Below are 24,996 nucleotides of genomic sequence, written 5' to 3'. Positions count from 1 at the left end.
TTATTTCAAACACCTTAGGGACTACATCGCTACTGTCATTAACCTGCGAGGCTCAATTTGCCAGCTCTGTGATTGCTTCTTGCTTAGCCTTTAATTAATTGTGATTAAACGACATCATGTATTTTACCATTAATCTGATGTGACACGGCGAGCTTGCAGGGGAGATAGGCCCGCTGTCAGATACACGTGTTCAGCTTAGAAAAAGGCATGCATGCACACAGACAGATAATAATATTATTACAGTAAACTACTAATGATTTCTGCAGTGGTGTGATAAACAGGCGGGGACAGATGATGTCTAATTTCTCAATGGTATAGCGGAGTCATGCAGGATGAGTTTGTTTTCTCTAATCTCTCTCTCCGTCTCTCCTTCTATTAGCGGATCTGAACAACATCAAATTCTCAGCATACAGAACAGCAATGAAGCTGCGGCGGGTTCAGAAGGCTCTGAGACGTACGTACAGTATTTCATCGACGCTATTTTCTGTCCGCTGCGCTGAAATGGCTGGTTAAGTGATATACAGTTATCCTGCACCATCACTAATCCACCGTGGCAAGCTCTCTTCAGGAATGAGATCTAATGATTAGCTGCGGCACGTTTCTTTATTCGGTTGTCGAAAGCATCAGCGCTCTTTTGTACCCTACATAGAAATGTGCTTGAAAATATTCTTTGCATTTTCCTATACTGTCAGCTTTGAAATGCAGCAATTAAAAGTACTGAAAAACTCAAGAGCCACAAGAAGAACTACTCTACTGCCAGATTCCTTCCTCATTTTCATCACAACCTGAATCGTTAGCATTCTGGGTAATTAGCTATTAATTGGTCCATTTGAGTTACATAATAGGAGGCAATTAGTTTTTGCTGCATGGTTGAAGCTTGATTGTATGCCCCTTCAGGGTCAATACCTCCAACATAGCCTTTCTTTCTTGCTTTCTTTTTCTTCTTCCCTACATCTCATCCATTTCCAGCATTGGTGTAGTACTCGAACTCCTCTGACCACAGACCTTCTCGTATTTGGTATCCCTAAAAGTGCCCAGTTTCACACCTATTCAGTTATTCATGTTCAGCCTGTTTTTCTACCTTCTCTACCTTCATTTACAACTCCCTTTCAACCTTCTTCCCCTTCTAGATCCCACGTTCCTGTAATAAGAACTCAGCATGCACAGAGCACTCTAAAAACCCCCTTTCAGTCACGTTCCCACTTCCTTTCTCTTGCCTGCTCTCTTATCTCTCACTCCTCCAGTCTACTAGTTGATATCGTTGCAGAACTTAATTGCCAGGCTGCACTGATAACTGCCGAATTCTCGCTCTTTTTTCTCTCTGCACACGTCTTGAATGATTGAGTAGTGCTGCATAAGAAATACATTTTAAGCTGATTCCTTCCCAACCTTTAAAATACTACTGTTATCTCACTCTGTTCTACCGCATTATCGTGCTATCCAATTATACCTGGCATCAACAGACACCCTTTTAACTCCACTCTTAGGGATGGGCCATCAAATTAGTTTAGAAGAGCGAAATCAAATTTGTGTCACTGCTCTTGAAACATCTGGTAGGGCTTAAGTGGGCAAAAAGGGTGAATAAGCACTGCTGTCAGCCATCCTTCGTTCGCTGAGGTGTGGATGGTGATCGCGCTGTGACTGTATGTGTGTTTGAAAGTGAATGTGGGGTCGTGTGTCGTTATATGTGGATGTTTAGGCTTTAGCTCATGTATGCATGCTTGTAAACATAACACGATATTGTGCCATATTTATGTCTCTAAATAAATATGTGTTCTTTTTAGTGGATTTAGTGGCACTGAGTAGCCTCGTGGAGATGTTCCGGGAGCAGGAGCTGCAGCAGGCAGATCATGTGATGGATGTGGTTGAGGTGATTCATGGTCTGACGGCTTTGTATGAGAAGCTGGAGGAAGAGAGGTCCGTCCTGGTTAACATTCCACTTTGTGTTGATATGTGTCTCAACTGGCTGCTCAACGTCTATGACAGGTGAGTAGGTTGAAAAAATCAAAAGTGAAATATATATTAAAACTTACTCGTGTTAAGAACTGCAGCAGGTATCTGTGTCTTTATTTCAGCTCCGCTCTTATAAACCAGTGGCTTATCAAGTAGACACAACCAGCAGACATACTTTGTAGTTGGACAAGTTTAAATCCAGCGTTAATCTGCCTTTAATGTTTTATCACCGATTTCTATTTCTCTGTTATATTTATACTGATTAATCTGAGTAAAGGGTTTTATAAGCAGTGTTGGTCAAGTTACTTGAAAAAAGTAATCAGTAACTAATTACTGATTACTTCCCCCAAAAAGCAATCCCGTTACTTTACTGATTACTTATTTTCAAAAGTAATTAGTTACTTAGTTACTTTTTAAAAACACGATTTACAACCTGAACAGGTGATAAAGCGATAGATCTTTCAGCCCAATTCTACTTTTTCTACATAATCCATCATACAAAATGTAATCAAATGGAAAAGTCTCTTTTTAAAACTTGTTTTATTAGTTTTAATCTTTTAACTTTATGCATCAAGCAAAAATTTAATTATATGCAACATTCTCTGACTGGAACAAATTAGTTTAACATTTAAACCTATTTTCTGCACATTCCAGCACATAAAATATTTTTTTTTGTGTGTTTACACTCACTCTTTCAAATAGATGCAAGTAAAACACAGCAGAAAATAAATAAAGTCAAAGACTAGCGGTCCTGTTGCTCTATTTTCACCTGTAAAGCAGGAGTGGGGTAGGCGGAGGTTTATCCTGGTGCAGGTGTGCTGCGGTCAGTGGAAGAATCCGCGAGTTTCTCTGTGAATTTCCCATTACGTCGTAGCTACTCGGTGCTTGCTCGGAAGTTTTTTTCGCTGTAAAAAGAAGTTTTCTTCCCACGCACAACGGACACTAATGTTTTTGTCACTTTTTATGGAATCAAACTCAAAGTAAGGTCAGTACTTCCACGCTTTAAACGCTGCACGCTCATACTCTCTCTGCACTCGATATATGATCCATTGTTGATCTGCACACAGCTGTTGTCACAAACGTCGCACTCGCTTACGTCACTGTCATGAGACATTGTCGCAAAAAAATCACGGTTTTAGTAACGCAGTAACGCAGCGTTCCTACGGGAAAGTAACGGTAATCTAATTACCGTTTTTGCAATAGTAATCCCTTACTTTACACGTTACTTGAAAAAAAGTAATCGGATTACAGTAACGCTTTACAAGTAACGCGTTACTGCCCGTCTCTTATAAGGCAGGTGGATATCAGGGATTTCAAGGAGAAACTGCCCAATTTGAAAGCATTAATGAAAATATAATTTTTTTAAAAAAGTTCTTAGGAGTGGAGTTAAAAGAAGTGAGCTCACAAAACTAATACGAGACCACACCTGACTCTCCAACCAAACTGTCAGTAGTGCCGCTGCCTCGTGGGTAATGCTGGTAGCAGGTATTAACAAGGAAGAATAATGTATGGAGGGAAAAAGGTCAGTATTCATGCAAAGCCAAAGCAGTGCAGCATTTCTATTAGAAATGACACATTCATTTCTGTCATATAATGCTCATAAAGTTTCATATTAATACCCACAGTTCAGGATATTTTAAGTCAGTGCCAAGCTCATATAAACAAAACATCAACAGTGAAGTATCGGTATCCTTACAATATAGGCACTGGTTGCTCAAAGCACAATGTTGCTGAATGAATGAGGCAAAACTGTGGCTTTTATATTGACTATATGGGGCTCTATGGATTTAATTCACATAGCAACTGTAAATCAGTTAGATTGGATGTTTTTTATTTTCCATCTGGAATATCACCTGCTCTCTAGTGGATCCTTACTTACAACTACTTGATGCTTTATGTAATTCTTAATGAGCAGGATAGTATTAAAGGCTTGAAATGGGTCTAGGATGACCATAATATCAGGATTTTGCAGAGCCAGGTCTCATTCAGCGCTACTGTTATTGCATCAGGTCAGTAGACTTAATAACATTGATCAAATTAAATAAATATGGTGCACACTGCATGCACAGTCACTGTTTGTGATGTCATAACTTACTAAAAAATCTATTTTGAACAATTTGTCATTGTCATAAACAAGAGTCTGTTTGCACATTGATGTAACCACAGAAATCTGTAAACAGCTACATTGTGACAAAGCCTCCAATAACAGTGTCCAGGCAAAGAGCCATTCATCTCCTCTGAGACACAGTCGAAACAAATGCTCTTTGACACAAACGCTCACCCGTCTTTGTTTCTGATTGACCATTTTCTGCTTTTCTCTGAAGAGAAACCCCTTAGAGCAGCCTCTGAAATCCAGGGATAACCCCACGAGGACTGTAAATGCAGTCTGTAGCTCTTAACTACTTGCTGCTAATGAGAGACAATCAGGGACTTTACCTTCTGAATAAATTCCGGTAATTGCTTTTTGTTTTCCAATAGATAGCAGCGGGGAATGTGAATGAGGTGTGTGTTTGTGTGACCATTTTTACAGTCGTTTTCTTTCAGTGAAATGTGTCCTACAGTCAGTGTTGGGAAGGTTACTTTTAAAATGTATTCCATTACAGATTACAGAATACATGCCCCAAAATGTATTCTGTAATGTATTCCGTTACATTACTCAATGAGAGTAACGTATTCTGAATACTTTGGATTACTTAATATATTATCATGCTGTTTACAACTACATGAATGTACTATTGCTGTGATTTATTACTGTTACTGAAGGTCCGCGGCTCCGAACCGTAGTAAAGGGACCTCTGGCTAATACGGTGGGTTCTGTGTCGGGCTCGTAGCCGAAAACTAGCTTTACTTTGTTGTCTGGGTCAACTTTGCTAGCAGAGACAGAGAGAGGCGTTGAAAGGCTGCTCCAACAGAACTTATTGTTTTTGGAGGAAAACACGAACACGGTGTACAGTCGAGTCTTAATAGCTTACTTACAACTGGGCTCGTCAGACACTCTTCTTGGCTGCAGTGGTTATTATTATATTTACATGCTTCCAGCTCCCGTTTCTGCTCGATGACAGCTCGTACTTTTCCTTTCTCTCCCTCCCTCGCTCACACACACATAACGGGTACGGCAGTCCATTCTCCCTGCAGCACGGACTACACTGCCTATGATGCTACATTCTTTAGAGCTATACCTGTAGCATTCTGCCTATTAGCTTAGCACAACAACAACAACAGGCGCTCTCTCACCCAGGAAACACGCAGAGAGAGAGCGTCACCCTGTAACCATGGCAACTGTAACGCTGCAGCCTGGAACAACAGAACGTAGCTGTCAAACAAAACCCAAACAGGCCTGACCTGCGACAATATGAAACAGGGAAGTACCGCCTTGTAATCCATTTATTTCAACAAAGTAACTGTATTCTAAATACCACCTTTTAAAACGGTAACTGTAAGGGAATACAGTTACTCATGTTTTGTATTTTAAATACGTAACGGCGGTACATGTATTCCGTTACTCCCCAACACTGCCTACAGTATATCGCAGCATACATGTGTCCTCTAGAGACATGCCGCACTAGCAAGGTGAGTAGGAGTGAAGTGTCGCCTGAAGAGCAGCGCTGGGGTACATATTGAAGATGGCATGTGGTCCACAGCAAAAAGTGTGTGAGAGGAGTTGACAGCCAGTTGTACCCATGTGCTCTAATTTCAGCCCTCAATCTAATAGGGGAATAAATACTCCATTTGACTGTAGTGGTCTAGCCTGAAAAAATCTCTCTACCTCGCATTTTGACCCGTTGGTGAATTAGAAACTGTGTCTCGTGTCTGTCCCTGTTTCTAGCACATCTATAGCATCAATGTTTACTTCTGAGAATTCTCCATCCTTGATTCAATTTCATACATCATTGATTTGAAGTTCTCAGATGAATTTGATGTTCTCGATTTCTCACTTAGCGTTTCAAATGTTAATTTGATAAGCCCGGTTCGTGCCAATGCTGCTCAGCTTGGCACTAAATTCTTTCCGGCTGCGGACAGTGTTGTTGTGTTGGCCCCTCAGATCAAAGTACGGTAGCTTATATTCAATTTTTATTTTTAAAATTTCAAACTGAGGAATAAAAGTGGACACACCATTGTCCACGTCGATGGTCTTGCTACTTGCAATTGATTATTGGCTATTATTTCAGCTTGGGGCAGCACTTTTGAGGCTCGCTGAATGTGAGTGTGATTTATGAATGTGTTTACGCTATAAGCATGCACGTGTCTCTAAGTGACATTGTGTTGTTATAAGCTTGTTATTGCTCTACCGAGTCCCAGTAGTGCCTTTAGTTACTCTGATTATGTTCTAATACAATTTCACACTACTGCACTGACCTACACTCCACTTCTTTTGACCCATGTAATTCCTCCACACTTTGTCTCTCCCAGCAGGGCTCAAGCAACGTATGAATTTATTATCATGACCCAATGCGCCATGATTTGAGATTATTCACCATTCAGAAACTGTCACATTTGAACCCTTTATTTTCTTCGCTTTCCTTTCTGCAGTGCTCGAAATGGCAAAATGCGAGTTCTCAGCTTCAAGATGGGTTTGGTGACCTTGTGCAATGCAGACGTCCAAGAGAAATACAAATGTAAGTCTGATGCTCGCTCATGTGCCTAATGCATCTCCTCAACTGCAAACAATGAGCCAAAACAAAACAGGCCTGATTGCCAGTATTACACAAAGACATCCACTTAGTCTAATGGAGGAAATGACTCTGCCTCCATTATGGAGAAGGCATTCTTACTTGTACAAAGTACATCAGGAGCCTTAGAAGGATTGCTTGCCAAAGACACCATTCATGCACACTCTCATGGCTCTCATTCATTTTTTTCACAGATCAATTAGGAAAGATCTTAGGATCTTTCTGCATCTTTTTTTTTTTTTTTTTTTTTACCATAATTTAAGCTGTAATATTTTATTAGTGCAGGTCAGGAGGCTGAGCAGGTCATCTGCTAATCAGACGGTTGGTGGTTTTATCCCCGCTATCTATCTATCGATAGATAGATGGATGGATAGATGGATGGATGTATAAATAGATAGATGGATGGATGTATAAATAGATGGATGGATGTATAAATAGATGGATGGATGGATGGATAGATGGATGGATGGATAAACAGATGGATGGATAGATGGATAGATGGATGGATGGATGGATGATAGATGGATGGATGGATAGATAGATGGATGGATGGATAGATGGATAGATGGATAAATAGATAGATGGATGGATGTATAGATGGATAGATGGATAAATAGATGGATGGATGGATGGATAGATGGATAAATGGATGGATAGATGGATAGATGGATGGATGGATGGATGTATAGATGGATAAATAGATGGATAAATGGATGGATGGATGTATAGATGGATAAATAGATGATGGATAGATGGATGGATGGATGGATAGATGGATGGATGGATGGATAGATGGATAAATGGATGGATAGATGGATGGAACGATGGATGGATGGATGGAACGATGGATAAATAGATGGATGGATGGATGGAACGATGGATGGATGGATGGATGGAACGATGGATGGATGGATGGAACGATGGATGGATGGATAGATGGATAAATAGATGGATGGATGGATGTATAGATGGATGGATGGATAAATAGATGGATGGATGGATGGATAGATGGATAAATGGATGGATGGATAGATGGATGGATGGATGGATAGATGGATGGATGGATGGATGGATGATAGATGGATGGATGGATGTATAGATGGATGGATGGATGGATGGATAGATGGACAGATGGATGTATAGATGGATAGATGGATAAATAGATGGATGATAGATGGATAGATAGATGGATACTGCAACTGCAATTTACAAGTTAACCTTTACGTATTGGTAAAATAGAGAGGGAGCATTTGAACTAACAATGGTTGGAGCTGGAGCATCTTGTAGTTGATACATGATTTGAAAAAAAAAATGCTCACACTCTCCCATGCCAAGATTATTTATGCCCGGCATACCATCTGTGTCAGGTCTAAGACTGAAAGATAACAGATTTTCCTTCAGTGGCCCCAGAGGTGAGTTAGGCCCCCCTTTTCTAGGTTAAAGGGGTTCAACCAGTCTATAAATTTTCTTACTGAGAACTCCACATGTCACTAAATTCTTATTTTCAAAATAATTGATAGATAAAAGTAAATATAAATAAATAATAAATACAAATTCCATCAACCCTGACAAATAAATTCTGTAAAGCATCCTACTTGTGATTACTACTGAGTCCTCAACCTTCTATTAACAGAAATACAACTTTATTGTACTTTTTCAGCATTCTTAAGTGTTATGTTTAATTTATGTCACCTCGATTATGTCTGTTGACATTTGTTACAGTGTAAAAAACAAAAATCAAAGGGCTGGAAATACAGTATCAAAAGTAAAGACGCTGGCTGCAGTGGACACTTTTTCATTGTTTTTACCCCTCATCTGTAAAAGCTAATGGGGTGTTGTCATCAGCCATCTTTGTCCCATGCAGCAAACCCAGTTTTACTACAAAGTTTGCAACATTTGCAAGCTGCACACTTAATATCCTGTATTCTCCATAAATCATGTACAAACTCTTTTTTTAATTAAACAGCTCAGTGTTTGACGTTGACTTCAACACACCAGAGTTCTAATTATGAGGGTGTACATGGTGCTGGCTGTTTAACATGTGCCTTTATTTAGTCCTCTTTCCCAGGTGTTATGGGCAAGAGGACTAAATAAGAACACAGAGAGAGGGGATCCATGGAACGCCTATACTGGCATTGTGCAGCACCCTCGCATGCCTGTCAGCATTCATCTCCTCAGCGACAGGCTGACTTTCAGCTAGCTTCGTAAAGATCTCATTCAAAACCCTGACAGGACTCTACTTATGCAGGTCTTTCATCTCCAAGCTGACCAGCCAGGCCACTAATACCAATTCTGTCTCTCTCTGTATGTCATGAAAGTAAACATTATTCCACAGTGCTTGGTTTGGAAACCTTATATCTGAAATGTGGTAATTGGTAATAAAGTTTTTCATCTATTCCACGTTTTATTGCTCAGCGTGTATGCTCTTATTTCTTTTAATTACCCTAATGTGCTTTCATTTGAGATTTAATTCATAATTTACATTTTGAGTCAGCGCTGCTGTATAATCAGTTTAAATAATTCTAATTAATAAACATTTTGCAGACTTATTCCGCCAGGTGTCTGGTCCAGGAGGTTTAACAGACCAGCGTCACCTCAGCCTGCTGCTCCACGAAGCCATTCAGATCCCCCGCCAGTTGGGTGAAGTTGCTGCTTTTGGGGGCAGCAATGTGGAGCCAAGTGTCCGTAGCTGCTTCCGCATGGTGAGGACACGCTCGCACGCATGCACGCTCAAGCAAATCCAGAGAAAAGCAACAAAGCATGCACAGTTCGCTGATACACGAACATGTGTTGGAGGAGATGTGGATACATTCAAATTCTGCTGCTCTGCCCTTTGCGCGGATAATTTTTTGTTCATACCTCAACATATTCACGCACTGTAACATAAGTGCTAGTTTCAGTTTTTGAAACAGTACCTTAATTGCTACCGTGAGGAATTTGAAAGACACCTTGAAAACTTAATTGTAATGCAATTATTTTTTAAAACCACTTATTAATCTCCAGGAAAATAATTAAAGACCTCTAATTATTCAGAACGGAATTTGTCTGCACCAAACCGGCATTACAAATAGAGAAAAATGAATGCCAAAATTAAACATTTGCTGGTGGATGAGTTCCATAAAAACCCACATATAAAAATAAAACCGTGTCACGACTCACATCCGAAGCTGCCAGATTTGCAAAGTTGTGTTTTACTGACATTAGCACATTTTTAATTCCTACAAAGAAAAAAGATTCTCAGTGCACATCTATAGTAAGTAGACACATTGTTCTGGAAACGACACCAAACACATTATTACAGGGTCAGGGGCAGACAATACGTGATGTGACTAGCACATCGAGTAACGAGAAGATGCTTTGTGTCTTTTACATGTTCTAAATTTGTCTGAATTTGCATATGTGGTGTAGGTTTCAAGAGCTTTAAGGCATGACATTCAATTTGGGACCTCAGGTAATTACTGAGTTATTAGGAAGAGGACAGTTTTTGTTTTTTTTCCTGAATGATGGCCTTTTAATTCCCTCATTTTCAAAGCAGGTTCTAATTATACACGCTCTATTCTGGCCCATGCTTGCTGTATCAGCTACGGCTGATTAAAATCAGTTCCTTTCTCCACTTGCTCCATGCCAGGGCATTTAGTTGTAGCTAAAATATGAATTTAATGTGAATTTGGGGGTGACCCATTTGCCTGTTTACCACTCGACTTTGAAAGTGAGGTAGATCACTTTGTGGGGCATCACTTTTCGTATATAAACACAGGCTTCTACACAATAGAAGCGTTTGCTGAAGGTGTTACTTCATGTGTAAAGTTTTTGGGGAAAAACTCTTTCCGTAACAATTTTCATATCCTGCCAAAAGTGATGTACTGTAGAAGTCCATGTTGTTTAATTGCCACATTGTGAGGCGTTCTCGTGGATAACTGGATGTTTATCACTCTATTTTCCCCGCTGATATTTAAAGCATCCCATCTGCTGTGTGCCTCTTTGTGATGCAGCGGCATGCACAGCATAGTCAGCGCCAGTTCCAGGTGTTCGGTATGCAAGGGGCTGCTATTTGACCTCCCACATGGAGCAAAGCTGGCTACTAACAGAGAGAAGCTCCTTCATCCCCTGGAGACTCTACACCTCTGTACACCTCACAGTCTGTGTGATCAGTGCACATACACACACACATTTATTATGTTACCCTGCCTGAGCAGTGGAGGGAGCCCCAGGGAAATCAACCTCTTAATGCATCTCTGATGCAGACTTAATGAGAATTTAGCACATCATGGATTTTAAGCGCTTGGCGAGTCATTCTTTTATTAGGTTGACTTCCTTTTTATCCCACTTTCTGGAATTCCCAACACCTATCTGCTGGAGAGACAGAGAACCCACAAACATACATACAGTGTACACAGAAACGAAATGTATGTCTCTTTTAGTGTGGCTCTATAACTGTTTAGGTTGTTGCATAAAAGCGAAAGATATCTCAAAGCGGTTTACCTTTTCTTTCATGCTCTTTGTCCCGCTCTTATCTTTTCTATTCTCTTTGAGTCCTTATTTTCAGCAAAACAATACTCCTTGTGCGAGTAGGTTAGCAAAGGAAACATACTTTCTTCTTTAATTACTTTACATATCTCACTTGCTGCTGGTCTATATTTGGATTGTTTACAGTCTTCTGCGCTTCTTTCCTCGCCTAATCTTCCTTTTTCAGGCCCCAGGGAAACCTGCTATTGAGGTGTCTCACTTCCTGGAGTGGATGAGCCTTGAGCCGCAGTCCATGGTTTGGCTGCCTGTGCTTCACCGAGTGGCTGCTGCAGAGTCGACAAAGCACCAGGCCAAATGCTACGTCTGCAAACAATGTCCCATAAAGGGCTTCAGGTAGGCAAAGATGTGCAAAGATGTACTGCATAAAATGATAAATATGGATCTGAAGTGATATGGGCTAATTAAAAGGAAATCAAAATCAATCAGTCAACTGCAGCATAGCAATGAGAAACATACAGCGTATTCTATAAGACAAATAGTCAACCAACAATCCAAATAATAAGTAGAAAACATAAAGCAAAGACTCAAGAATGAACCTGGTTCTGCTAGAGCGCATCGTATCGACCACCGTATACGTTATTTAGAAAGAGCTGTTTTTCAGCTGCCTATGAAAAACTAGGATATAAGCAGTAAACTGTGTGACGGCCCACCGTCTACACTTCCTGCTTCTCGCTGTTTACTTCCAGCAGCATGGGTGGGTTGTCAGAGAAGTGGCTGCACCTGAGAAGTGGGAGTATCCAAGTGCTCTTTCAGTCTTTGTCTGTGCAGCTTCCGCTTCTTCATGATGTTCCTGATTTGATAGGATATGTTGCTTCTAGCATCCTTGCCCAACAACCTGTGCAACAACCACACACCACCGACACCAAAAACCTTAACACCAAACTATATTGAACTCTGCTTTGTGAGCCTGCATGTGGTCAGTGCCTCTGATATATCTAAAATAATCACCATAGGATCTTTTTGCACTTTATTACCTACAAATTCTAAACTTGAGTTTATTACAGAATTAAAAGTTGGATGCTGGATGCTGGAAAATCTAGTTTATAATAAAAATGATGAGAGATAATGAGGAAAAGCTGCACACTCCATTGCACATACTATAGTATTAGCATCACGCTTGAAGGTTTCTGAACAAAACTGCCTACACTCTTCCACGAGTGGGGTCAAAAATTACCCCAAATAGAAACAATGCATTTTGCTATAAGCTCGGTTGTTATTGTTCAAAATCTTTAAAACAAAGAGTTGTAATATTTTCATATTTGAGGTATTCCTCATAAAACATGTTTGTGACATGAGGCACTTTGCATTTTTATTTATTTTTTCATTAATTTTAAGAAGTTGCAGTTTTTGTATCCTTGTATCACTTTTGTATGCTTGCTCTGCAAATACTGCAGAAGCTGCGTCTTCCCTCTGAAAGGCACAAGTTGTTCATCCACTGTAACACAATCACTGAGGATGAATTTCTGCCTGCAGTTGACCAGCAACAGGCCCCATATGTAGCGGAAAGCTGCCATGTGGTTTGTTTTCAGTCGCTAGGCTCTTGTCATCAAAGTGCAAGAAACGGTGAATATCTTTAAATCTTTGAATTGACATAGTGGCCTTGTACAATGGGTTATGCAGAGGACTCCCAAAAAAAACACATTGACTGGTACATCCCAGTTCTTCTCATTTCCTGCAAGAACGGTCAATCAAATGAAGGCCAGGAGCTTATGTTTGATTACATTTTTCCACTATTATTTTATTTTTTATTTTCATTTATAATGAAAAAATAAATAAAAATGCAAATGGCCTCATGTTACAAACATATTTTATGAGGAATACCTGGAATATGAATATATTACAACTTTTCATTTTAAAGATTTTGAAGAAAAACAACTCATGGGGTCATTTTTGACCCCACGTGTGCATCTAAGGGTTAATATTGTTTATTTTCATCAAATGTTGTGAAGGATATAAGTGATGTATGTGCACGTCTATATGTAATAATAGCAGTTACTATTTCACATTCATACACAAAGCACGAAACTGAAAGCAAATTTAATGCGTCATTCATCTTATTTAGATAAGATTAGACACACAAACCATTATTTTCTCTGCACTCGTTTTTTTTTTTGTCACTTTGAAGAAAAACCCCCAAAAGGTCTCAGCGTGACGGCGTAAACAGATTTATGTCCCAACAGCAGGATAACACAACTACACACACTGAGCCACTCTACTCTGTCTGGTTCTCTTGCAAACATCAGTTGAGCCTCTCTTTTATATTGATCTTGACAGGTATCGCAGTCTGAAGCAGTTCAATGTGGACATCTGCCAGACATGTTTTCTAACCGGGCGCACAACCAAGGGAAAGAAGCTGCACTACCCCATCATGGAGTACTATACACCAGTAAGACAAACATTAGCTAGTGCTCTTACGGAATACAAATTCAAGTTCCTAGTGATGGATAGAGCCCAGCTGTACTCCAATGAAAAGGAAAAAAATGTACTCCTGATTTCTGCTGCCAGACATGGATTAGGCACCTTTCCACTGTACGGACTCTAACATCTATAATACTGTTACATATCCTTATAGTTATCTGTAGTATGCAGAGACTGAGCACTTCTCAGCAGCAATATCCTTTTGGCTTGAACGGTGCACATAAAGTGGGATTTGGAGCACAAAACTCCAATAAGACCAAAGTCTTAAACGAGTGCATGTACAGTGTCCAAAGTGGAGTTCATTCTAAATGAGTAGCTGTTGCACTGTTGCCGGAGTGCTGGAGTGTACTGAGATGGTGCCAGATTAAATCTTTAATCAATTCCAAGCTGCAAAATATGGCAAAGGGCCATCCGTACAATGTGTTTTTTTCTCAGCGGACAATATTTTATGTTTGCTAGCTGCAGTTTTTTTTTTTTTCTCCACCCGCTAGGCAGGCAGGCGCCCATAGATTTCTACACTGATTGAGAGAGTAGGAAAGAGAATCAGAGAGGGGGAAAAAAGAGGCAAGAGTTTAGACAAAATATAAAGGATCGGCAGAGAACAGCAGTAGAAACTGAATGAAAAAGCACAGGGTGGAAAAAAGTTGGTAAAGTCAAAACAAACCGGCTTCAAGGCAGACTGGATAAATTTTAAATGAGGTAATGTTGGAGAACGCAACGTTTCCTAGAAAACTGAAGTTGTATAAATTGTCTCCCACCCATCACCTCAACGTTACCCACTTACCCCATGTGCACCTAAATCGCACTACAGACAACCTCAGGAGAAAAGATGAGGGACTTCGCCAAGACTCTGAAGAACAAGTTCAGATCAAAGCAGTACTTCACGAAGCACCCGCAGAGAGGTTACCTGCCAGTGCAGTCAGTGCTGGAAGCTGATACCTCAGAGACGTGAGTCCTGCACATAAACACACACAGAACACAGTCGTCTCTCTCCTGTCATCTGTCCCCCACTGACTCACTGTTACACCCATACGTACTCCTGCTGTTTCAGGCTAATTATCATGCTGACTCACTCAGATGGGTTAAAGAGAAAGCTGTGTTCGGGATTAAAATAACGTTAGTCCTGTGATCTCATTCTGGCTCGGGAGCCCTGTTCACATGACTGAGTCTCATTTAAAGCGGGAAACAGGCAATGAGACTAGCATCCATTAGATCATCGTGAAGCATCGCTTCAGGCTACGATGTACCCAGGATGATTTACGCAATTATGGGTCCAGGTTTTGGCCCATTTTTATGGTCATCTTTTATGACTATTTTATCTGTCCTGCCAACTAACAATGAGCTAGAGCTAAAGATTCAGTATATGGTTATAATAGGAGCTTATTAAAAAGGTATGGTCCTGACCTTGCGACATTAAGCCTGCCCTCGTCAGACAAAGACAAGCCAGCGAAGACCGTTAAATTGCCTTTTTCCAGCTAAGATCTCAGTCACGTGATAAAGTGCTTTTGGTTGAAGATTACATCTCGGCAATGTCATTTTGCAGCAGCATATAATTATAATACATAAAAACATACTAATCCATAAATTTGCCCAGGGCACAAAATGGAAAAATAATTGGAAGCAATGCTTGACCTTCATATTTAGTGATGAAATATATTCAACGAATAAATGCAGCAGCTTTCATTACGTGTCAGGAGGGGCTTTTTTGTCTGTACCCGTCAATTTAGGGCAGCATTATGATCAACGTTCAACACATACTCAAGATTCTTAGTGCAAAAAGCCATTTTGTTAAAAAGAGCTTACTATACAGATGTCCTCGCTCCTAATCTTCTGATCAACTCATTACTTATGCAGCAAACTCACAAGCCAGAGATGATGGGTTTCAAAACCATCACACATTCTTCCTGTAAAATCACCTCTGTCAGAATCCCTTTGTGCTTCCCTAAATAAAGTTTTTCCTGAAGTCTCTTTGGTTTGTTGCAGTAGTAGTAGTAGTAGTTGCAGTAGTAGTAGTAGTAGTAGTAGTAGTAGTAGTAGTAGAACGCTAATTTTTCCGTTTTGCTGTTCTGCAGCCACACGTTCATGTTTTGAAAGAGTTAAAAATTGCATCTGTGAAGTATTGACGGCGGCGCCTTTTGTTCCCAGACCGTGCTCCTCGCCCAAGCTGCCCCATGCAGACACACACAGCAGGATTGAACATTATGCCAGCAGGTATGTGGCTTTCTGCACTGTGCTATCTATCAAATCATTACTACAGAGTCTCCTGCCGTTTTCCATTCTCCAAATCAACCACCCCCTTACATACATTCACTCCACCCCACTTTTCCCTCTTCTTCTCCCCTTTCTGTTCTCTCACCCTTTAGTCTTTGCCACACTCTAATTGAGGTATTGATTTGTCTGCGTTGTGCACTGTACTCCAGCTAGGATAGAGGCTGTGTTACCCAGCGGTTTCCTTCACTCTTATGCGCCACACAAACACAGTGAAGTTTGTGACCGTTGTGTGTACGCGTGTGTGTGTGTGTGTGTGTGTGTAGAGGTCAGCAGGGCTCAGCGTGCCTAGCAGCTTGTCACTTACTGGGGCAGTGAGCCCATTGGTCACCTGGGAGCTGTCGGTGTGGCTTAGTGTCTTTGACAGCATACAGGGCACACCACTGGACTCCCACACTCCTGGCAGCTCTGCCCACAGTGCAGTGTGCATGGACGTGTGTGTGTGCGTGTATATGTGTGTGTGTTTTGGTAAGCGTGCCACTGTGTATTGTTTCCCCTAGGCTCTTACACACAACTGCTTCACACACTGCCAAAACATAGGGAATATGCACCAAAGAGAAAGCAAGCACAATTGTCCTCTTTACCCCCTTCATCTCTTCCCTTTTCCCTCCTGCTATATCTGCTTTGCCCCTTTTTTTCCTTTTGTTATCTGCAATCTCTCTCTTCTTTTGTCTCCCACCCATGTGATTATTTTGCTGCTTTTTATAGGGTATCTAACCCCTTTTCTCTTATTCTTTAACATATTTTCTATTTTGTCATCTTGGATTCAATAATTTGTTTTCAGTCATGCTACAATTTTCTGAAAAGGCTGTTCAGTCATATTGGTCTCAAGTAGTTTCATTCTGTAATTGCAGCTGCCACTATCACAGAAATAAACAACAAATAAAGAAAGTGGGAAAGGCGGTCATGTACCTCAGACAATCTAATTTGGTAAAAGTAAGACACATTTATTTGCAAATCTCCTGAGAATATTTTAGAAAAATGTGCACAGTTGGAAACATTGTTTCATTGTACCATAATAATTTTGCATGTCTTTAAGCTATATATGTTTCTCATGTCTGTTTTCTGCATATAAAATAATGACTTTGGGCCCCTCACCTTTGACCATTTTTCAGCAATGGAGTCCCAAAATAGTTAAATGATTTATCTTTCAAATTAATAAATGGTGTCTCATCACTATGAGACACTATAATGTGGTTCAGTAGTACACAACGCACATTGTCTCCATACTTACTTAATCATTTTGTGGCAAATATTCAGCAAGTAAACATTCTTCCATATTGACCTGATAGGATCACACGTCACCAGCTCTACCACACCCCTAACATGATCTATGACTGAGATCTGGTGGCTGTGAAGGTCATTTGAGTGCAGTGAACTCATTATCAGCAGTACTAAGATAATACTTAGTATGGTTGTGCATTCAGATATGCTCTTCTGCATACCTTGGTTATAACAAGCAGTTCTTTAGAGTCATTGCTGTCTTTATAACATCTCAAAGAGGTCTATTCATTCTTCTCTGACCTCTGATATCAACAAGGCATTTTTGCCCAGAGAGCTGCCACTCACTGGATATTTTTCTTACTTTCAGACCATTCTCTTTAAACCCTAGAGATGGTTGCGTGGGGAAAATCCAAGTATATCAGCAGTTTCTGCAATACTTACACCAGCCTATCTGACATCAACAACCATACCACGTTCAAAGTCACTTAAATCACCTTTCATCCCCATTGTGGTGCTTGGTTTGAGCACAGAGGCACTAAAAGCTGCATAACACTTTCAATACACGTGCAACGCTCATTACTAGGATCAATTTGTTTATTTGCAGAAACCTTTCTACAAATGATTCCTAAATGTGTTCAACAGTGAATACAATTCTTTACACAGATGTTTATATGTCTAACTCTATATCCACACAAATGGGTCAAGCTGTTATGGTGTTATCATTATCTTATCAACCACTTAATATTACACACCAGGTGTTGTAACATGAACGTTTTAAGTGTAGGTTTATTGGTAAGCACTAAAAAACTGATTGCCGTATAGCTTTGTACAATTTAGTTTTACTGAGTTCAAATCCGAGACGTGTTTTTGCCCAACTTGCCATCTCGAGCCCTTTGTTTGCTCTGGTGAATTACATACTAATGCGGGGGTTTTCAGCTTTTTCCATCCACATGTATTGATGGGATCTGAGCAAGAAAAATGGACCCGAACTGTTTTAAAGGTCTCCTGTTATGTTTTTGTCTGTGCATGAGTGAATGGGCAAAAGGAGAAAATGAATGAATTATCAGGGATGATAAACGCTTCTAAATCGATGGTGCTACAGTTAGACAGAAGAAAAAAGACAGCAGTGAGCTGACTCATATGTTCTCACTGAGAACTATCAAAAAAAACAAGTAGACAGAACTTATGTATGGCAATAGTGATTGTTTTATTCATACATTAGCAACAAGATTGCTCCCTCCCTTCTCCGTTCTTTCTACCTGTAAATAATATATAAGGCAGGTGTGTTGGGAGTGATGTACATGGTAATTCATGCCATGCACGTATACAGATGTCTTCAGCAAGACGAGCAACGCCAGTGGTTTCAATGCTCAGGCCACTGCATATGTTTGGGACTGTGCATGAATGAATGGGCAAATGAGAACGCGATGAATTATAAAGAATTTCAAATGGCTCTAAATGAGAAAAGGCAGTCGCACATTTATTCACAAAAAGAAGAACTGTGTAAGCCCACTCGTATGTTCCAGCATCATCTGAGCACCATCATAATAAGAGTGGACACGCTTGGTGGTATTTTATTTGTACTCTGGCAGCGAGAGGAGATCTTGATTTCATTCTCCCTTACCTTTTTTTACTTCCTTCCTTCCTTTTGCTGTCAGTTGATGTAAGATAAAAGGGGGAAATTGTTCTTATTTGAGTTCTTTGAATTTTCAGTTTCAAGTTTGGATATAATCTCTGTCAGTTCAGTTTGTCTAATATTTTTCCTTTATGATGGCATATTGTGTGTGTGTGTGGGGGGGGGGGGGGGGGATTGGGTTTATTGTCAAAGGAGCTTGCAAAGAAAAGCGTCTGGACTTCTTTAAGTTACTTGAAGACGTTTCACCTTCATCCGAGAAGCTTCTTCAGTTCTAAGGTCAAATGGTGGAGAGTCCCAGATTTAAACCTAGTGGGAGTTTCCCCCCACAGAGGGACAAAAGGACCCCCTGATGATCCTCTAATCGCCTGAGCCAAGGTGTGAAACTGGGTGTGGGTCCCAATCAGCCAGAGTTTCGGGTGAGTTCATTGTGAAACCTGGCCCCACCTTATCATGTGAATTCCTGAGGTCAGATGTCCCAGGATGTGAGTGGGCGTTAAGGCGTCTGGGAAGGATCTCAAAACTGGATTATAGATGGCAGAGAGTTGGTGTCGTAAACCACCGCCTCTGTTCAAAGATGGTCACTCACAGTGGACATAGATGCTTCTTTCACTCCTCTTTCAAACCATCTGTCCTCTCTGTCCAAAATGTGAACATTGGCATCCTCGAAAGAGTGACCTTTGACCTTAAGATGCAGATGGACAGCTGAGTCTTGTCCTGTGGAGGAACTCACCCGAAACTCTGGCTGATTGGGACCCACACCTTGGCTCAGGCGATTAGAGGATCATCAGGGGGTCCTTTTGTCCCTCTGTGGGGGGAAACTCCCACTAGGTTTATATCTGGGACTCTCCACCATTTGACCTTAGAACTGAAGAAGCTTCTCGGATGAGAGGTGAAACGTCTTCAAGTAACTTAAAGAAGTCCAGACGCTTTTCTTTGCAAGCTCCTTTGACTACGATGATCTGGATGACTGAGAACCTTCACAGACGGATTGGGTTTCTCTAGGCACTAACCCCGCTGGAGCACAAAACACCAACTGCACAGCAAAACAAGACAAGAGTGCGCTCTTTCATCAGCATATAAATGATTATATGTTTCTAAGCACGAATGACAACCTTAAAAACATGGCCAGGGACTACAGATGTAGATTTGCCTAACATGGCTAGCACTACTACAAGTGCAGTAATGCAATTAGAAATAAACAAAATTCTGAAAATAAGCAAAATGATAAAACACAATCCATGCCGCATATTCTACAGTCATCTCAGAGGAAGAGTACTTGAAGTTTCAGGTTAGAACAGTCAGTAAAAAACACAGTGTGTCTGCTTCCTCCTCTCGCACTTCCTCTCTCACTCTCAATTCAATTTCATGCAATTTCATAGCACAGGAAAGTGCAATAAACAATATGAACAGTAATATAACAATATGAATGTTAATATAAGATTAAGATTTCTATATTACTGCATATCTTGTGTATGAGTGTGTGGAGGCGTGGATTGCCATTCAGTTCCCGTCTGGTTGTAACACGTTTTTACATACTGTGTAACAGACATGAGGTCTGTCGCTTTCTCTACGGATTATTTCTAGTTTTCAGTAGTTATTAAACTGTTAAAATCTGTTAATATTGATATGAGGACTTTATTTCTTTCATCATCGCCACTGCTGTGATGAAAGCAGTGGCGTTTGGAAAGCAGTCTTTAATAGAAAAGTTGTTACATTAAAAAAAGAAAGTAAGATAAGATTTTTCTAAACCATAGTATCCCTCTTCTGCAGCCCTTGGCCCTTTGCTCACATTTCTTATTTCTTATTTTTTACATTAATTCGTGAGGCTAAAACACATGTAAGCGCGAGAAACTCGAACAATACTGTCTCCTATTTCTTTTTGCTCTTTCTTGTCTCCTTTGCTGCCGTTCCTGACTGAAGCTTGAGGTCTGCGGCGGTTTTGTGATGAATAGTGTTGCAGACTGAATTACGAGCGGTCGGGTTCACAGGCTGGGCCTCCTGTAACAGGCCACGGATAAATCCTGCATTTCTCAGTATTATGGTCTCATAGAAAACTGGAGAGAAATGGAATCTTATGTGGATGCACCTGACAACCTCTACATCATTCATCCCCACTTCTACCATCCCTCACTCCTTCACCTGACCACACACTGCGAACGATGACTCAGCACGTAGCGTGTCGGTGTGTGAAGAAGACTATTTTAATGTGGCGAATCTGTGCGTGTTTATGTGGGCGGGCACAAGACGCGTAGCACATTTGCATCAGTGGGCTGCTTCTTCGTGATGATTAATATCCTGACTTGAAGGACAAAGCTAAAGAGGTTAAAGCTGCAGCGACGCTTGCGGTGCAAATAACAACTTTGTTGCTTGACCGCCGATTTCAACCCACCATTTAATCATGGATCGCTATTATAAGTCATTACTCTCCGATATTCAGCGGACTGCAGCTGGTTGTGATGAATTGACTTTCTGGTGTTTCCACTTTCATGCAGCCAGCTCGTGCATGCATCTTATTTATATTACATCTTCCTGCATATTTTTATAATGTGTGGGAAAGAGTGGATACAATTGTATTTTAAAGTGTGTGCTGCTTGGAAGAGATAAAGATGGGGCACAAAGCTATTTTTTGAGCTACTTATTTTCTTATGCTGACGTGTACAATATGGAACATTAATAAACCATTTAAAAATGATTGATTGTTGTAAATGTGTTACGAAAGGCAAGAAGTCATTCTTATAAACTTTTCTATGCAGTACTATAGGTGTATATTAAAAATAGTATCACACTGAGCTTACAGTAAACATTCTATCTATCAATGATGTTTTTGGTATTATTAATTTTCTAAGCAGAATGCATGTTAACCATTATATTTAACTATTAATTTCAATCAACGACATATAGCGATGGTAGCAACCTGTCATGCACAGTCCTGCTCTTTCTTTTTCCCCCAGAAAATGCTGTACAGAATCGTGCAGCACTCAAAGACATGTTAGCCTGTTAATTGCACAGTAGGTGCACTCACCTGCCTGCTGGGTCTACCTGCCCCTGCCTTGTCCATCTTGCTGTGATTTCTGTAGGACCCAATTTTCTTATGTATTCCATTAAAAATAAGAAACCTAATTTTCTTTTTCATTTTTTTGCCCTGCCACAGCACATTTCATTTGGTGTTATAGTAAAACAGCTTACAGAGCAGCATGTACAGTGTAGCTGACAGTCAGCAGGATATAATGCAGAAGGGAAGCGCTGTCCTTGGTGCTGAAAAACCACAGAGCACCTGACACACTGTAGCCTTACACACACCACTGATGCTGTCTGTGGTGCTGGACAGTAGCACATTTCTAAAAGGTTTTTTATTGCCTGTATGCGAGTAGACAATGTACAATAAAGTTTTATGCATGCTCCTTGTGGATGTTTTTATAGCTTTTACTCTACTGGAAGTCGAATTTTTGCCACTCTGCAGTCTTGTTAGTCAAATGCACCTGCGCACCTTACTATCCATTGGTAGCGAACGAGACCAGGCTCCTTTATGCACAGCTTAAAATAAGTTTTGATTATTTGTTCAAAGCTTGTGTTTGATGAAATATATTTTTATCAGTGTGTAATAAACATAATGTGATGCTTTTCCTTTTTCATTACGTTTACTGATCTCGCTCAATATTTATCTTTTGGGTGTTTGTGCACATGTGTCAACTGCGTGTATATTTGACATCCTGTGTGTGTGTGTGCGTTTGTGTGTTTGTATACATACAGATTGGCGGAAATGGAGAGCCAGAATTGTTCATTCTTCACGGATAGTCTGTCTCCTGATGAAAGCCTGTGAGTATGCCACCACCCCCACCCTACAAACCCTGTCATTACAAGCGCAGCCTTTCACGGGGATTATGTGTGCGTTTTGTGCGTACGCTCTTTTCTCGCGATGCTTCGACCGTTTCTGCGTTTGTTTGCGTGCACAGACTTGTACACGTATGTTCAGCTCTTTGGGTAAAATTGGGTAACCGCATAAATAGTCAGCCACATAATGAAAATGACCCACAGCGAGCAGTGCGCACACACTGTCCATTCATCGTACACATGCCCGCTGCGATTAAGGTCTGTGGCTGTGTGTAGATACACAAAGCGTATGTGTGAGTGCCTGCAGAAGCCGGCTGAGTGGCTGGCAGTGGCGGGGTTACAGCAGTGAGAGGAATAAGGATGTTTGATGTGAATGAGGCAGCCAGTCCTCATTGTGGAAAGCTGAGAAAGTGCCACATGGGGAGAGTGGTTAGGCTTGTTTGAGATCATGATTTTCTGTGTGTCCATGTCTTATTTTGTTGACATCGCTGTGGGCTGTCAGCCATTTCCTCCTTCTCTGAGATGGTTCTGCTTAAAGTTAAGGTTGTAGCTTTGCCACATACACACTTTAGAGGTCTGTGTAATGTGTGTGAGTGCAGTGTGAAGTGTGCTTATTGTACCTTTCCACGTGTGTTTTGTGTTAGTCTGCTCTCAGAGTGTGATGTGACTGATGATACATTAAGAGCTTGTTTTAAACTCAGAGAGAAGTAAAATACTTGGAAGCCAAAAACCTTTCAGTACTGATATTTCTGCTTATCAAACCTGCGTTCGTTGTCTTTCTTGCTATGTGCATGCATCTAGTGTGTTGCTTGGATGGAGCTGTGTCACACAAATGTATATACATGCATATAGTTTTTGCATCTACACTCTGTCTCTGGATTATTCGGTGCCTGAGAGTGTTTGTGTGCATGGCATTTCACTTCTTCCCCTTATGTGCAGCTGTGTTGCTTCCAGCTTTTGTGCCCTTGTATCTTCTTGTTCTTATTCTGCACACCCGTCCGTCTGTCTGTCAATGCTTCATTTTTATTTTTTTTTACTTTGTTCCTGCTGCACGGCTCTGTGCTATCGGTGCTTCCAGCTGGTGTGTGCTTGGCATCCTACTGTTTACTGTCCTGAACCACCGTTCCTGCATGCTCGGCCTTTACCTCCACCTGTATATATTAATCGCAGTTAAATGTTGTCAGGTAACAGGCATGCAAGTCAGCTAAGCCGAAGCACATTTAGACCCACATTGTCTCATCAATGCACCTGAAGGTTAAGTATCAGAGTAACTCTAACGAATACCTCTCATTTAACTTTGGCTGTACCAAGTGGTTTGCCTGGGCAATAGCATTGTTGCAACATAAACTGACAACAACTCTTTCCATTAAAATAATTGCCAGACGTTCACATATCCATTTATCGTTTAATAGCCCTAGGCATGTTATCATAGATTTGAACATTACGTTTTTGTTCCAGTGTCAATAAAATGTTATTGGACATTAATATCTGAGCAATATATTGTGCAGCTTAAGATGTACCTTCCATTTTTAATAAATGTGAGTAGGTGTTAAACGGTCTGGTGAGCAAGTTTTATTGCAGAACATTTAATGTTTGGACTGGAAACCTGGCACACTGCTCCAAGCCGCTGTATCCTGTCTGCTTTCATTGTGTCTCGTCCTGTTATGCCTTCCTGTCTTGCTCGCCTTGCTTTGCTTTGGCCTGTCTGCTCTCCCATGCTCTTGGTTCTGCTTTGTGCTGCTGGTGGCTGTGTGCTGGTGGCTCAGTGTGCTGTCTCCTGTGTGGGGGACTCAGGGATGAAGATCAGTACCTCCTGCGTCACTCCAGCCCAGCCCTGGACCACGACTCACCCTGTGGACAGCACATGCTGCTGGCACATTTGGAACACCAGGATAAGGAGCAGCTCCAATGCACCCTGGCCCGCCTGGAGAACGAGAACAGGTCTGTAGCCGGGAAATAAAGCTGTTAGAACTTTCTCATCATTCCTTAAAATTCATGTGTGTTCAAGCACAATAAATCCTCCAGAATCCCGTCTTTTAGACATATTTCAACACCAGTTGCATCACATCCAAACACGTAATTTTAAACATTTGAAACGGTGTTTGATCTGATTTGCTTTTAGATATAATCGAGGCTAAGATAAAAATAATGTTTGCTGCAGAGACCTTAAAGTTTGGCTTAACGTTCAATGTTTATAAGTAAAGCTCCCCAGAAGCATTTTACACAAGTATGTTTGCGTGTTTATCTAGAGGTATTACACTCGATTCGGTATGTCTGCTGTCATTTGCAAACCTCCTGCAGCGAATAAACACATTCATACTCGAAATCCTTTGAACTGCCTGAAGAAAACGAAAAAAAAAGCAGCATTTTCTGTGCGCATACCTGAGCATTAAGCTTGTAAAACCACATATTGGTAACACGGAACCACTCGTATGTCAACCTTCAGTTTGTCCTGCACAAGGAAAACAA

The 24,996-nt window shown here is 40.8% G+C and overlaps 1 protein-coding gene across 7 annotated transcripts in view; it reads left to right on the top strand.

Annotated features, from left to right (window-relative positions):
- The window catches only part of drp2 (dystrophin related protein 2), a 206,131-nt gene that overhangs the window by 171,690 nt on the left and 9,445 nt on the right, over positions 1 to 24,996 (top strand). For 5 of the 7 annotated variants that reach the window (XM_087851282.1, XM_087851258.1, XM_087851264.1 and 2 more), the window contains 10 exons: positions 380 to 454; positions 1,785 to 1,986; positions 6,484 to 6,569; positions 9,168 to 9,325; positions 11,317 to 11,483; positions 13,425 to 13,536; positions 14,380 to 14,516; positions 15,714 to 15,779; positions 22,447 to 22,512; positions 24,322 to 24,468. In XM_087851282.1, the coding sequence (XP_087707408.1) occupies positions 380 to 454; positions 1,785 to 1,986; positions 6,484 to 6,569; positions 9,168 to 9,325; positions 11,317 to 11,483; positions 13,425 to 13,536; positions 14,380 to 14,516; positions 15,714 to 15,779; positions 22,447 to 22,512; positions 24,322 to 24,468 (1,216 nt within the window). Of the gene's footprint in view, positions 1 to 379; positions 455 to 1,784; positions 1,987 to 6,483; positions 6,570 to 9,167; positions 9,326 to 11,316; positions 11,484 to 13,424; positions 13,537 to 14,379; positions 14,517 to 15,713; positions 15,780 to 22,446; positions 22,513 to 23,466; positions 24,159 to 24,321; positions 24,469 to 24,996 lie in introns of those variants that run through there. The other 2 variants (XM_087851288.1, XM_087851291.1) reach the window with 2 other exon arrangements.

This window comes from Neolamprologus brichardi, chromosome 2 (assembly GCF_056152115.1).
Source record: "Neolamprologus brichardi isolate AB-2024 chromosome 2, ASM5615211v1, whole genome shotgun sequence".
Taxonomy (NCBI): domain Eukaryota; kingdom Metazoa; phylum Chordata; class Actinopteri; order Cichliformes; family Cichlidae; genus Neolamprologus; species Neolamprologus brichardi.
This window is presented reverse-complemented; position numbering and strand designations above follow the sequence as displayed.